The following is a 14,036-nucleotide window of genomic DNA, read 5'->3' on the forward strand; positions in this document are numbered from 1 at the left end:
AAACGATTTGCTCAACTGCTTCTTAAGGACATCAATTCTGGATTTATTCTTTCCAACAATAAGCATATCATCCACATAAAGCAATAAGATAATAAAATCATCAGCAGAGAACTTCTGAAAGAATACACAGTGGTCTGACGAAGTTTTCTTGTACCCTTGTTCTTCTATAACAGATTCAAATTTCAAATACCATTGCCTTGGAGCTTGTTTCAATCCATACAGGCTCTTTTTTAATTTGCAAACATAATTTTCTTTTTCCTTAGTTACAAAACCCTCAAGTTGCTCCATATAAATCTTCTCATCTAAATCACCATGAAGAAAAGCAGTCTTGACATCCATCTGCTCAACCTCTAAATCTAGACTTGCGGCTAATCCTAGAACAACACGAATAGAAGACATCTTCACAACAGGGGAGAAAATTTCATCAAAGTCAACTCCCTTCTTCTGGCCAAAACCTTTAACAACTAACCACGCCTTGTATCTAGGCGCAGAGGTATGGTTATCTTGCTTTATTCTAAATATCCATTTGTTAGATAAAGCTCTCTTACCTTTCGGCAATTACACTAACTCACATGTGCCATTCTCATGGAGTGACTTCATCTTATCTTCCATGGCTTAGATCCACTAATCTTTGTGAGTATCTTACATGGCTTCATCATAATTCCCAGGTTCTCTCATGTTAGTCAAAAGTACATACTCATTAGGAGGATATCGCATGGATTTTTGTTTCTCCCTTGTAGATCTTCTAATAGAGGTTTCAGGAGCATTCGAAGTAGTTACCTGAGCAGGAATTGGTTGCTGATCAACCACAACTTCATCAACTGGAGCATCCATAACATCTACACCATGATGATAATTTTGATCTTGATCACTATCTTCATTATTGTCTTGGGTTCCTTCATATGCAATAGGTGCCTTAGCAATAGAAACTGGATCAATATCAACTAAGCTCTCATTACTCTAAGAATCTATCTTCTTAGCTTTGTCAATATCTTCAATAGTCTGGTCTTCAAAGAATATTGCATCACGACTTCTAATAATTTACTGTCAATTGAATCGTAAAAACGATATCCAAACTCATCTTGACCATAACCAATAAAGATGCACTGCTTAGTTTTCACTTCTAGTTTCGATCTCTCATCTTTAGGAACATGCACACAAGCTTTACACCCAAAAACTCTCAGGTAATCATAAGAAACATATTTGGCAAACCAAACTCTGTCTGGGACATCACCATCCAAAGTAATAATAGGAGACAAATTGATAACATAGGCAACAATGTTAAGTGCTTCCGCCCAAAATGTATTTGGAAGTTTAGCTTCTGAAAGCAAGCATCTAACTCTCTCAACTAGAGTTCTATTCATCCTCTCTGCCAACCCATTCAATTGAGGCATCTTGGGTGGAGTTTTCTAATGACGAATTCCTTGTTCCTTGCAATAGTTATCAAAGGGACCACAATATTCACCACCATTATCAGTGCGAATACATTTTAATTTCTTTTCCGTCCGTCTCTCAGCTAAGGCCTAAAATTCCTTAAACACGCCAAGTACTTGATCTTTATATTTCAAAGGATACACCCATAGCTTACGAGAATGATCATCAATGAATGTCACAAAGTAAAGTATACCGCCTTTTGACTTTACTTTAAAAGGACCACACAAATCAGAGTGCACGAGCTCCAATAAATCGGACTTTGTTGAGGGAGGATGGCTATGAAAGGAAACCCTTTTCTGTTTGCCAGCTAAACAATGGATACACCTTTTCAGCTTTGCTTGTTTCACTCCAGAAAGCAAACTTTTCTTAGCCAAACACGTAATCCCCCTCTCGCTCATATAACTCAATCTTCTGTGCCATAATTATGATAAAGTATCACTTTCTACCAGATTTATGGAGTCATTAAGAATAGAGCCATGTGTCACATATAAATGACCATACTTGACTCCTCGAGCCACTACTAACGAGCCCTTGGTGAGCTTCCATTGGCCATTTAAGAGGGCATTATGGTAATCTTCATCATCTAATCTTCCTGCTGAGATCAAATTGAAAGAAAAGTCTGGAGCCTGCTTGACATCTTGAAGAACTAACGTTGAACTATTATTAGTTTTCAAATAAACTGTACCAACACCAAACACCTTAACTTCACTGGCATTGCCAATCTTTAACACTCCAGAATCAACAAGAGTATAAGATGAGAAAAAATCTTTTCTTGGTGTGACATGCGAGGTAGCTCCAGAATCTACTATCCAGCTCGTCTCATGGGATACCAAATTGATGAAATTTTCATCATAAGCGAAAAGAAGGTCATCTCGAACAATAGCAGCAACATTGTTCTCGTTATTTTCAACTTTCTTTCCTTCTCTAATGTCTTGCAACCACTTGTGGCAAAATCTTTTGATGTGTCATTTCTTGCCACAATGGTTGCATATAATATTATGGTATTTGAACCTTTTTATCTTTATTCCTCGAGCCTCTTGTTCTATCTCTCCCCCGGTCTTCTGTAACTAAGATATCTACTTGTGAGGACGAACCCTGAGATTTTATCCTTACTTCCTCATTCAATACATCACTCTTGGCATATTACTTGGTCACCTTACCTCCAGGAGCTGAATTTGTCAAAGAAACACGAAGAGTTTCCCAAGAGTCTAGCAGAGTATTAAGAAGCCAAAGTCTTTGTATCTCATCATCAAAATTAACTCTCATTCCAAACAACTGATCAAGGACGCCCTAAAAATTATTTATGTGATCAAGGATATAGTTGCCTTCCTTGTATTTAAAGGTCATCAATTGCTTTAGCAGGAACAACTTGTTGTTCCCAGTTTTTGAAGCATAAAGTGTCTCTAGCTTTTCCCACAATGATCTCGCATGTGTCTCGTTTACAATATGATTTCGAACATTATCTTCAATTCATTGTCGTATATATCCACATAACTGTTGGTGCTCAAAATCCTAGTCTTCATCAGATATATTCTCAGGTTTATGAGTTGCAAAAATGGGTAGATGCATCTTCTTCACGAACAATAAATCTTTCATCTTGCTTCTCCAAACATTATAATTTCTCCCATTTAAACATATCATCTTGCTCATATTCACCTCAATTCCGTAGCAACTTGGATAAATAACCAAGGCTTTGATACCACTGTTATGTCGAGGAAGAGACAAACCCGAAAATAAAGAAGATAAAGAACACCAAATTTTAACGTGAAAAACCCTTCAAATCGAAGGTAAAAACTACGGGATCACAAAGATCCAAAAAGCTCCACTATAATAATAAGAGAGTTACAAAATTTCTCCAAATTGGCTATACAATAAGTGCCAAACACGGAGCAACAATAGTAACAACAAATCAATTAAAGAAAGAGGAGAATCTACAAAAATGAAGCTTATATTCGAGGCTCGAAATCAGATGTTACAGGCCACCAAATCTGATCTTCACCGTTCAAAATAAAGATCAAGATGTTATAAATATTTAGTCAAAATTTTAGCCTGATCCAATGGTTAATGAATCAGAAAATATGATTTGAAGTTGGCTGGTCGGAATTAAAATCTGCAGCAAAACGAATACTTTTCTTCTCTCTTCTCTCTTGACGAAAGCTCTCTCAAAAACCACGCTTATGTACTTAAGTCTTTCAAAGGCTTGTACCAATGAGCATAGTATAATTTTCCAAGGCTGACCTATTTATAGATAGTGAGTGGTGCTTTCTCTTAAAGCAAAACCAACTCTAAATAGGAATAAAAACTGAATCTAATTTCAAATAGAAATGGAAACCAAAAGAGAATAGGATTAGGCCAATGGGCCTTTGACTGGATAACATGGGCATGTGCCTAACAGATATAACATTAAAAACTGGATGACCATTCATGTTATTGGCTCTTAGCCTATTATGGTGATATTAGTGGCTAAAAAAATTGTATCAGATCTTCATGAGGCCACTGTTTCACCACTTGTGTATTAATTATGCCTCTAAAAAAATTTTACTTATTAGCCACTACCCTTTGTTTTACCTACTTATGACATACTATTAGGTCTAAAACTTACCACTACTCCATGATTTCATGTAATTTTATAATTATTATTACCTAACCAAATCTAATTTATTTCGTAGAAAACTTTCTATACATTTCAATAAATATAAGTCCTCCTTCAATTTCATGATGCTTGAAAGGAGTGTAGTTGTGCAAGAAAAATGTGGTGCGCTAAGAAATATTTTCAAATAATCTAACACATACGCTAAATTAAAAAGAGGTAGATCAAGCTTTATCTATTGAAGGAAAATGTTCGTGAAAATCTGAACTCAACAACTTATCCAAAATTTATCAGGAATCAAATTAGGAGGCTATAACTTGCAGCTCATATGATCAGTGGAACATTGATGCTATAGGAGCATCCTAGATATATTTCACCTTTATAAGTGTGGAAGTAGACTACTTTGTATGAAAATTGAGCTTATTCTAAAAAGCAATAAAGCACAATACCACAAGTCTAGTGCGGGCTAATAAAATATATTCAATTCCCCACTTATTACATGTAATTGGCAATGATAATTTAATCTCCCTTAAACAGTCATATTTCATGTTTGCGACTACTATTGACACGGTAACAAAAAGGGAAATTTGTTGACCTGAGTGATTTTGGTTTTGATGATTGACAAAGGAACACATGCATGAACCAGGTCCATAGACAGTGTACAGAGGTGACAGGCAGAATCAAGAAAAAGACATGCACGTGAAAGGGATAAGTATAAGTGATTATTTCTGATAATCTCTGAACGAAAAGGTTGCATATTTGATAAGGAGCAAGACTCCTTACTTGAAGAGAAATCTATCCAAGATAAGGAAAGAGTTAGAAGTTGAAGATAGCTAGAACTCTTCCACCAAGAAAGAGTAAAGCATTACACTTCTAGTTAATCTTTATTTACTAACTCTATATATATCAATTTTGTTCTCTTTTACAGGCGATGCACACATACTGAAGTTAAGCACGAATTGAGAGCAAAATAGCAAGGCATTTTGTGAGCAATTCCTGTGAGATTTAAGAGTGCGATCCTGAAGCTACACGAACCAGATTGAAGAACCAGCTCCATAAAGAGTTTTATATATCTTTCTTTATTTCTAGTTCAAAGTGTAGTAGGCGTTTTGAGTTGTACCTTTTAGCTTTCTAAGAAGCAAATTATACTAGGTACCTAATTTATATCTTTCAAGTTAGAAGTAACTTGAAGTAGTTGCAACAGCTTGTGGCGTGTTGCTATAAGGGTTAAAGTTAATCCTTAGGTTTGTAAAAGGTTGTAAACTCTAGTTCTATTGTTCAAGTTAGAGTTAACTTGAAGCAGTCGCAACAGCCTGTGGCTGGTTGCTACAAGGGTTAGAGGTAATCCTTAGGTTTTAAGAGTTTATAAACTTTGTTGTTGGCTCAGAGTTGTAGTGAAGTGTTTGGAGAAAATTCTACTGGGTAGTTGGTCGTGATTTTTTCACCTTTTGAACCGGGTGTTTTTCATGTAAAAATCCTTGTGTTCTTTACTTTCTGCATTATTTATTCTGCAACTGTAGTGTAAGGAACACATAGAAGAACCAGGTCCTTCAATAATCTAGTGCAAGCGAAAATCAGGCACCACACAAATCACCCAATCTTGTATGGTATTAAAGTATAAAATATCAATTGGTATCAGAGCGGGTTATCCTTGAAGAGGCTAACACCTTCGAAATAGATCAAAATGAGTGCACTACCTGAAAACTATAAAAAGCAATCCACTAGGCCACCACTATCCAATGGTCACTATCACTTGGAGATGATTAATGGATGCTTCAAATGTGGTAAACAGGACCATATGATCAAGAATTGTCCTATGTGGGAAGTCGAGTAGAAAGAGGAGAGATCTGAAAGAAGGATCCGAAAGAATGAACAAGTTCATGACAAGAACAACTACAGCAAAAGGCCATCCAAAGCAATGGTTGCTACTTGGAAAGAGAGTTCAGATGAGGACAACGATGATGATAATGATGAACGAGCTCTTATGGCAATTGGAGAGTCTATAAATGCACCTGATGAAGAATCTGAATAAGTTTTCTAGACCTTAAAGAAAAATTAAATTCCTTTCTAAAGATAGACTATCAGAATTGTTGCTAACTTTAATTGATGAATCTAAGAATATAAGTTTTGAAAAAGAACATTTGTCAAAAGAGTGTAACATTTTAAAAGCAAAATGCAAAAGCCTAGAAATTAGGGCTTGTGAAACTGAAAAAGCAAATACTGCCTTGAAGAACCAGGTTCATGCATTTGACATAGCTATCTTAGAACTTATATCTAAAAATCTGAAAATTGAAGTTAGGAACAGGTAAAAAAATTACTAGTGTCACACAACTCCCACTAGAAGAAGATCTAGGAAAGGTAAAAGATGAGCTATACAAAAGGGATGAACATGCAATAGCTTTGAATGAGGACTTGACATAGGTTAAGCATGAACTTGATAGAACATGTAAATGGAATAGGTCCTCCGATGCACTTTCATGGCTACATGAACACCATAGTAGCAACAGAAGAGGACTTGGCTTTGGGAACCTCGCGCCTAAATGGGATCCCAAAAGCAAGTACCTCACACTTCCTGAGAACAAGATTTGCACACACTATGGTAAAACAGGTCACTATAAAAGTGAATGCACTGCAAAAGAAAAGGCTAAGTCAAAAGAACAAAGAATTTGTTCAAGGGAAGAATAGGCTACCAAGTTGGGCTAAAAAGAATTTGATTCATCCTTTTGTCTATAGAAAGGGATCCAGACTAGTTTGGGTTCCTAAGACTAACCCCTGATTTCCTTTTGCAGGTCCAAGTGAAGGGAAGTAACCAAATATGGTACATGGATAGTGGCTGCTCAAAGCACATTATATGAAACAAGAACCGGTTCCTTTCACTTGAGGACCTTAAGCGAGGTAATGTCTCCTTTGAAAATGGGAAGAAAAGTGAGATCATTGGAGTTGGAAAGGTAGGTAAGACTGATTCTCACTCTATTGAGAACGTCTACTTGATAGATGGACTGAAGTACAATCTAATAAGTGTATCACAATTGTTGTAGATCTGTCCTCACTTTTAGAAAATGAACTCACTTGCTTAAGTGTGTTGGATAATGATATCTTCCTTTGGCACAAGAGATATGGACATGCCAGTCTAAGTCAACTAAACAAACTAGTCTCCAAGGATTTGGTGATAGGACTGCCTAACATTAAGTTCAAAGAAGATAAATTTTGTGAGGCTTGTACAAGCTGGAAGCAGGTAAGATCCTCAAAAGTGGTAAGCACCACCAGGACGATGGAACTGGTCCATATGGATCTTTGTGGACCAATGAGAACATTAAGCAGATGTGGTAAGAGATATGTGATGGTGCTTGTTGATGATTACTCTAGGTTTACTTGGACATTATTTTTAACATCTAAAGATGAAGCATTTGACATGTTCACATCTTTTGTTAGAAAAACTCAGAAATAACTAGGTAATCAACTTGCATCAATTAGGTCTGATTATGGTACTGAATTTGAGAATGCTAAATTTGCTGAATTTTGTGATGAACATGGCATAATCATAATTTTTCTGCTCCTAGGACTCTATAACAAAATGGAGTAGTTGAAAGAAAGAATAGGACACTTTAAGATATGGCTAGGACTATGCTTCTTTCTAGTAAACTGCCCCATAGTTTCTGGGCAGAAGCTGTGAACACTGCATGTTATATCGTAAATAGGTGCATGACTAGACCTCTTGTATAGAAGACTCCCTATGAGTTACTTAAAGGGAGAAAGTCAAACGTATCCCATCTTAAGACATTTGGATGCAAGTATTTTGTGCACAATAGTGGTAAAGACTCCCTAGGTAAGTTTGATCCCAGAAGTGATGAGGGAGTATTCTTGGGATATTTTTCACATAGTAAAGCTTACAAGATTTATAACAAAAGAACTATGTGTGTAGACAAAAGTGTACATGTAGTTTTTGATGAAATTAACATTCTTTCTGAGAGACAGGAACATGAAGATGAAGCAATTGGGCTTGTTAGAAACTCAAATGATTATAAGAAATTCAAATAATGAAATAACAGTCCAGCCTGAAGCTACATCATAGGAAGGAACATGTGATGGAACAGGTCCTTCCACCCAGGGAAACCTGATAGAGGGAACTGACTAGAGAGGAACCGATCCCCAAACCTCGAGGGAACCTGTCCATAAACCTATTCCTCAGTAACAAAACTAGGAATGAACATCCAAATAAATTGACACTCCTATTGCAACATCCACAAAATTGGATTTGGATGAACCTAGTTCATCTGTTGATCAGAAGTGCCTTTGTGCTAGATTTCAGGCAAATCTAAAGGAGTCTCACTTGAAAGCTGTCAAGAGGATCTTGAGATATCTAAAAGGCACCACTTATCTTTTCCTATGCTATCCAAAAGGTAGTAATTTTGATTTAATGGGATATGCTGATGTTGATTATGCAGGTTTTCTTATGGAGAGAAAGAGCACTTCAGGTATGGCACACTTTCTTGGCTCATATCTTGTATCTTGGGCCACCAAAAAGCAAAACTCTATGGCTTTGTCTAATGCTGAAGCTGAGTTGTATCCCCATCATTTTTGATAACACTACTGCAATTTAGTATGACCAGAACTCAGTCCATCACAAAAGAACTAAGCACATAGATATTGGGCATCGTTTTCAAAGGGATACTTTTGAGAGGTGTTGATCACTGTGGAATTATGTGCCACTGTTAAGAAAATTTCTGATATCTTTATAAAAGCTTTGAGTATGGATCACTTTGAAAGGAACATGTTAGAATTAGGGATGATTAAGATCACCTAAAAGAAATCGGTTCTAACTCAATGATTGGTTAGATAATTTGTGAATTTTGTGAATAATTAGATTAGATATTGCTCAGTCTCATGCTTTTATTAGTATACTCTTGTGCCATGTGATAAAATGTCTCACTAATGTCTAATGATATTATCCTTATTTTCTTGAAAAAAATCAATCTTACACAAGAGAACTTTCAGTGAAGAACCTGGTTCATCGAGCTTATACGGTAAATATTCTACGCTCCGCATAATTTGAAATAACTGCATATGGATCATGAACTGAAAAGAGTCCCACTTTATCCCAAACTACTGTTAAACCAATCAGTTACAAACGAACCAGTTTCACCAAGAGCCTTACATGCCATAATTGCCGAGATTTTTGGGGAAGAGTCCGATGCCTCTTTAAACTGAAACTCCCAAGATGAAAAGACTTCTAACCTCCAAAAAGTTGTTACACACTCAACCTTTTTATCTTTAAATTGATCTGACCTTACCCTCTTATCTCAGATTGTTTTGAAAGATCAAAATCTCTAAAATCTCAAAACTCTCTCTATTTATCTCAAGTTTCTTAACTGATCAAATGGAAAAACCCATAAGAATCCCAAAAGACTCTGAAAATCCTTTCTCACCACCCAAAGAACCTTCACCCACACTTTCAACCACCCAAACCCCCAAGAAAAAGCATATCAAAATGATTGCATGCAACACAGTGGCCAGCAGAGAACAAACTAAGAAATTGAGTGAGATGTTACAAGCCAGTCAAGCAGAAGAACTCTAAAAATCTGATGAGTCCTTCAAGTCTGCAACTGAGGGGGAAGAACCAGTTTTATCTGAAACTGAGCAGATAACTTCTGGGTTAAAAATTTCTGATGTTGCTGCTAAAATTGCTGAGAATCTTGAAAATAGGTTTGTGTTGGTTGGTACGATTGCTGGTGTAGAAACTGGTCGGTCTGGAAAAATTGGTGGTAAAAACAAAAAAAGAGTGAGGGTGTTGAAGTAGATGTGAAGGGAAAGAGAGAAGAAAGAGTGGTTGGATCTCCTTCACTCACTCATGTTGGTTTAACTGAAGAAGCTGGAGCAATGATTGTATTAAGTGAAGAGATTAGTGATAATGAGGAGACTATGAATGAAAGTATGAGGATAGGATCACATGAGATAGGTGATGGTTCTTGTGATAGAAGTGATGCAGATGAGCTGGTTAGGTTAAGGAAATGGTTTCATGAACCACTTCCTTCTCTTGCTAAAATAGACAAGAGTCCTGATCTGCTGCAAAAGTAGTCATATAGTTACAATCAAAAGAAGAAGAACAAAGTTAGAAAGACTGCAGGAAAGGGCATGGGTGGCACTAAGAGAAAGAGTGATCCTTCTATCCCTGTAGCAACTCCTCCTACAAGAAGAAGAACTGCAAGGATCCAGAAGAAGCAGAGTGAGGCCAATGCAGAAAAGGCCTTAGCTAAGAATGCCAAGAAAGTCACTTGAAAAAAAAAAAGGCTGGTAAGCTAAGTGGAGTAGTCTAGATTGAGGAGATGAACCTGGTTCTTGAAGATGAATATGAGGATGTGGAAGTACCCATACCTAGGGCCAAAAAGAGAAATACTTCTCAAAAGAATTCTCGAGAAACAGAGGCTGAGACTGAGGGCTCAATTGTATCTAAAAGAACTAGATTTGCTAAAAGGAGCAAGAAGGCTCAAATAGTGGAAGAAAATGGCTAAGGATGCTGAGATTGAAAGGCTGAAGAAACGATTGACTGAAGTAGAGGATGAGAGAGACTCTCTCAAGTGTGAGCTTTCAAAGTAAAAGGAGAATAATGATAGTATTCTTCAAGATATGTTGAAACTACTGCAAGCCAAGAACCAAGAACTCGGTCCTTCCCAGTTTTTAACCCTTCCTAATCCTAGTGTAACCAGTGACCCAAGTGATATTTCTCTGTCTTTTGTTCATAGTTCTATGTTTTTATTTCTTCTTATGCTTTGTGGTGGGATCTTATCAATCAATGAAATTCACTGCTTTTGCTATAATTGTTTGTTGATATTTCTTAGATGGCTAATATCCTTAGATTGATAAAAAGAAAATTGAATCCATGATTGTATTTAAAGTAGCCCCAGTGGCCATGAGTGATATCTGCTAAAATCTGGTTACTAAACTTAATTATGCAACTTTTTAATCATGCCAAAAGGGGGAAGATAAGATGTGCTTTTGCTTTGGACTGTGATGTTTATAACCTAATGAACCTGGTCCTTGATGATTTGTGACTTTAAATGAAAAGGGGTCTAACATTGTGTTGATGTTGAACTGAGTTGAAACAGGTTCCATGCTTATGAAAAGCATTGAGTTTGTCATCATCAAAAAGGGAAAATTGGTTGACCTGAGTGGTTTTGTTTTTGATGATTGACAAAGGAACACATGTATGAACCAGGTCCATGGACAGTGTACAGAGGTGACAAGAAGAATCAAGCAAAAGGCATGTACGTGAAAGGAATAAGTATAAGTGGTTATTTATGATAATCCTTGAACGAAAATGTTGCATATTTGATAAGGAGCGGGACTCCTTACTTGAAGAGAACTCTATCCAAGATAAGGAAAGAGTTAGAAGTTGAAGATAACTAGAACTCTTCCACCAAGGAAGAGTAAAGCATTAGACTTCTAGTTAATCTTTATTTACTAACTCTATATATATCAGTTTTGTTCTCTTTTACATGCGATGCACACATACAAAAGTTAAGCACGAATTGAGAGCAAATAGCAAGGCATTTTGTGAGCAATTCCTATGAGATTTAAGAGTACGATCCTGAAGCTACACGAACTAGATTGAAGAACCATCTCTATAAAGAGTTTTATGTGTCTTTCTTTATTTCTAGTTCAAAGTGTAGTAGGCATTTTGAGTTATACCTTTCAGCTTTCTAAGAAGCAAATTGTACTAGGTACCTGATTTGTATCTTTCAAGTTAGAAGTAACTTGAAGTAGTTGCAATAGCCTGTGGCGTGTTGCTATAAGGGTTAGAGTTAATCCTTAGGTTTGCAAGAGGTTGTAAACTCTAGTTATATTATTCAAGTTAGAGTTAAATTGAAGCAGTCGTAACAGCCTGTGGCTGGTTGCTACAAGGGTTAGAGGTAATCCTTAGGTTTGCAAGAGTTTGTAAACTTTGTTGTTGGCTCAGAGTTATAGTGAAGTATTTGGAAAAAATCCTACTGGGTAGTAGGTCGTGGTTTTTTCACCTTTGGAGCCGGGTATTTTTCACGTAAACATCCTTGTGTTATTTACTTTCTGTATTATTTATTCCGCAAATGTAGTGTAAGGTACGCATAGAAGAACCAGATCCTTCGATAATCCAGTGCACGCGAAAATTAGGCACTACACAAATCACCCCCCGCTTATGTGGTATTGAAGTATAAAACATCAAGGTTGCTTCAATTCTGCAATTTGAGGTGCTGAATTGTCTCAAAGCAATTCTCGATCATTTGTGAAGCCAATTTCCAGTCAACAATGGCGATTGAAAATGATCAAACCAACAATACTACTCCTGCTTACACTGCCACAACCTCAGCAAATGGAAATTTCATGACAAGTACTTCCTTTCCTACCATTGATCATAATCACCCTCTGTATCTACAGCCAACCGATACACCAGGTAGTTTTCTGATCTCTTTTCAACTTATTGGATCTGATAACTATGCTTTGTGGAGTCGCGCAATGAGAATTGGCCTGCTAGGTAAGAGTAAATTAGGATTTGTCGATGGTAGGTTTCCTAAGTCTAAGTTTGAGCCTGAACTCCATGATCTGTGGGAGAAAGTGAATGCTATTGTCTTGTCTTGGATAATGAATGTTGTGAGGCCGGGGTTGCTAAGTAGTGTTCTATATGCATCTAGTGCTCATAAAGTTTGGGAAGACTTAAAAGAGAGATTTGATAAAGTAAATGGTTTAATAATTCTGTATCTACATAGAGAGGTTCACACTTTGACTCAAGGATTTATGACTGTAACTGACTATTTCTCCAAACTAAGAGAGCTTTGGGATAAATTTGATGCTCTTATGCCATGCCCTGGCTGTCCCTGTCCTGAGTCAAAGAAGTATGCTCAACACTTTGAATATCAAAGGCTCATTCAATTTCTTGGCTTAAATGAGTCTTACTCTCAGTAAAGGAGTCAAATCATGATGATGTCTCATTTGCCTAGTATAAATAAGGCCTATTCTATGTTAGTTTATTAGGAAAGCCAAAGAAATCTTGCAAACATAGCACAAGTAGCTCAAGTTTCTGAAGCCTTGGAGAATGCAGCTATGTACAACAACAAGAACATAAACAATACTGGAAATTATAAACCAAAGAGGAGTCAAGTTCAATGTGAGTATTGCCACTACAAGGGACATACAAAAGAAAATTGCTATAAGCTAGTTGGATATCCTCCGGATTTCAAATCAAAAAGGAAGGGAATCAATACTGGACAGTATGCAAATCAAGTGTGTGGTGCAGAGATGAACTTTACAGACAGATACATTATGGGCAACAATGTAGCTTCTAGTGTGACTCAACAAGGCAGAGGAGGAAGTCACTCTAATTCAGGTGTTCCACAACCAGCAAATCAACCTACTTTCTTCCAGAAAATGCCACATCCTGCTCCTGTCTTTACTCCTGAACAATATCAATAGATTGTTCATCTGTTGTCCAAAGGAAGCACATAAGGATCAGACTCATCAAGCAAATCAGCTGATGCAGGTATTCTGAGCAAAGTGAATGCTTTTATGTCTCATTGTGTCAATGACAAGTGGATTATTGATACTGGGGCATTAAATCACATGACTTCAAGCCTAGACATGCTGCACACTCACAGGGCACTTCCAAACACAAAAGAAAACAAAGTACACTTACCTACTGGAAGTGTTGTATCAGTATCACATACAGGAAATACTTCTGTATTGAGTAATCAGGAAATCTCTAATGTTCTCTACATTCCTGAATTAAAGTTCAACCTACTCTCAGTTTCAAAGCTCACTAAGGAACTAAAATATATGGTTGGTTTCTTCCCTAACTTCTATATTTTTTAGGACCTCTTCAGTGGTCAGGTGAAGGGGATTGGTAGAGAGGAGCATGAATTGTACATACTGCGTGGGAGCACTTCTATGTCAGTCCCATCTCAGAAAACCAATAAGTGTGTCAACACAGCAGATGATACTCCTATTTCTACTTCATCTATTTCCAGTACTTCTTCTAGCTCTAGTG

General features: G+C 36.9%; 1 protein-coding gene across 1 annotated transcript; it reads left to right on the forward strand.

The window, feature by feature from the left end:
• Positions 1 to 12,304: 12,304 nt before the first annotated feature.
• LOC138901911 (uncharacterized) lies at positions 12,305 to 12,958 on the forward strand. The gene has a single exon (XM_070189710.1). It carries the CDS (start codon positions 12,305 to 12,307, stop codon positions 12,956 to 12,958), a length of 654 nt encoding a protein of 217 aa, XP_070045811.1.
• Positions 12,959 to 14,036: the final 1,078 nt, after the last annotated feature.

This window comes from Nicotiana tomentosiformis, chromosome 11 (genome assembly GCF_000390325.3).
Source record: "Nicotiana tomentosiformis chromosome 11, ASM39032v3, whole genome shotgun sequence".
Taxonomy (NCBI): Eukaryota; Viridiplantae; Streptophyta; class Magnoliopsida; order Solanales; family Solanaceae; genus Nicotiana; species Nicotiana tomentosiformis.

Bases quoted from the DNA above. Each gene is read 5' to 3' on its own strand.
- LOC138901911 (XM_070189710.1), top strand. From the start codon at position 12,305: ATGGCGATTGAAAATGATCAAACCAACAATACTACTCCTGCTTACACT.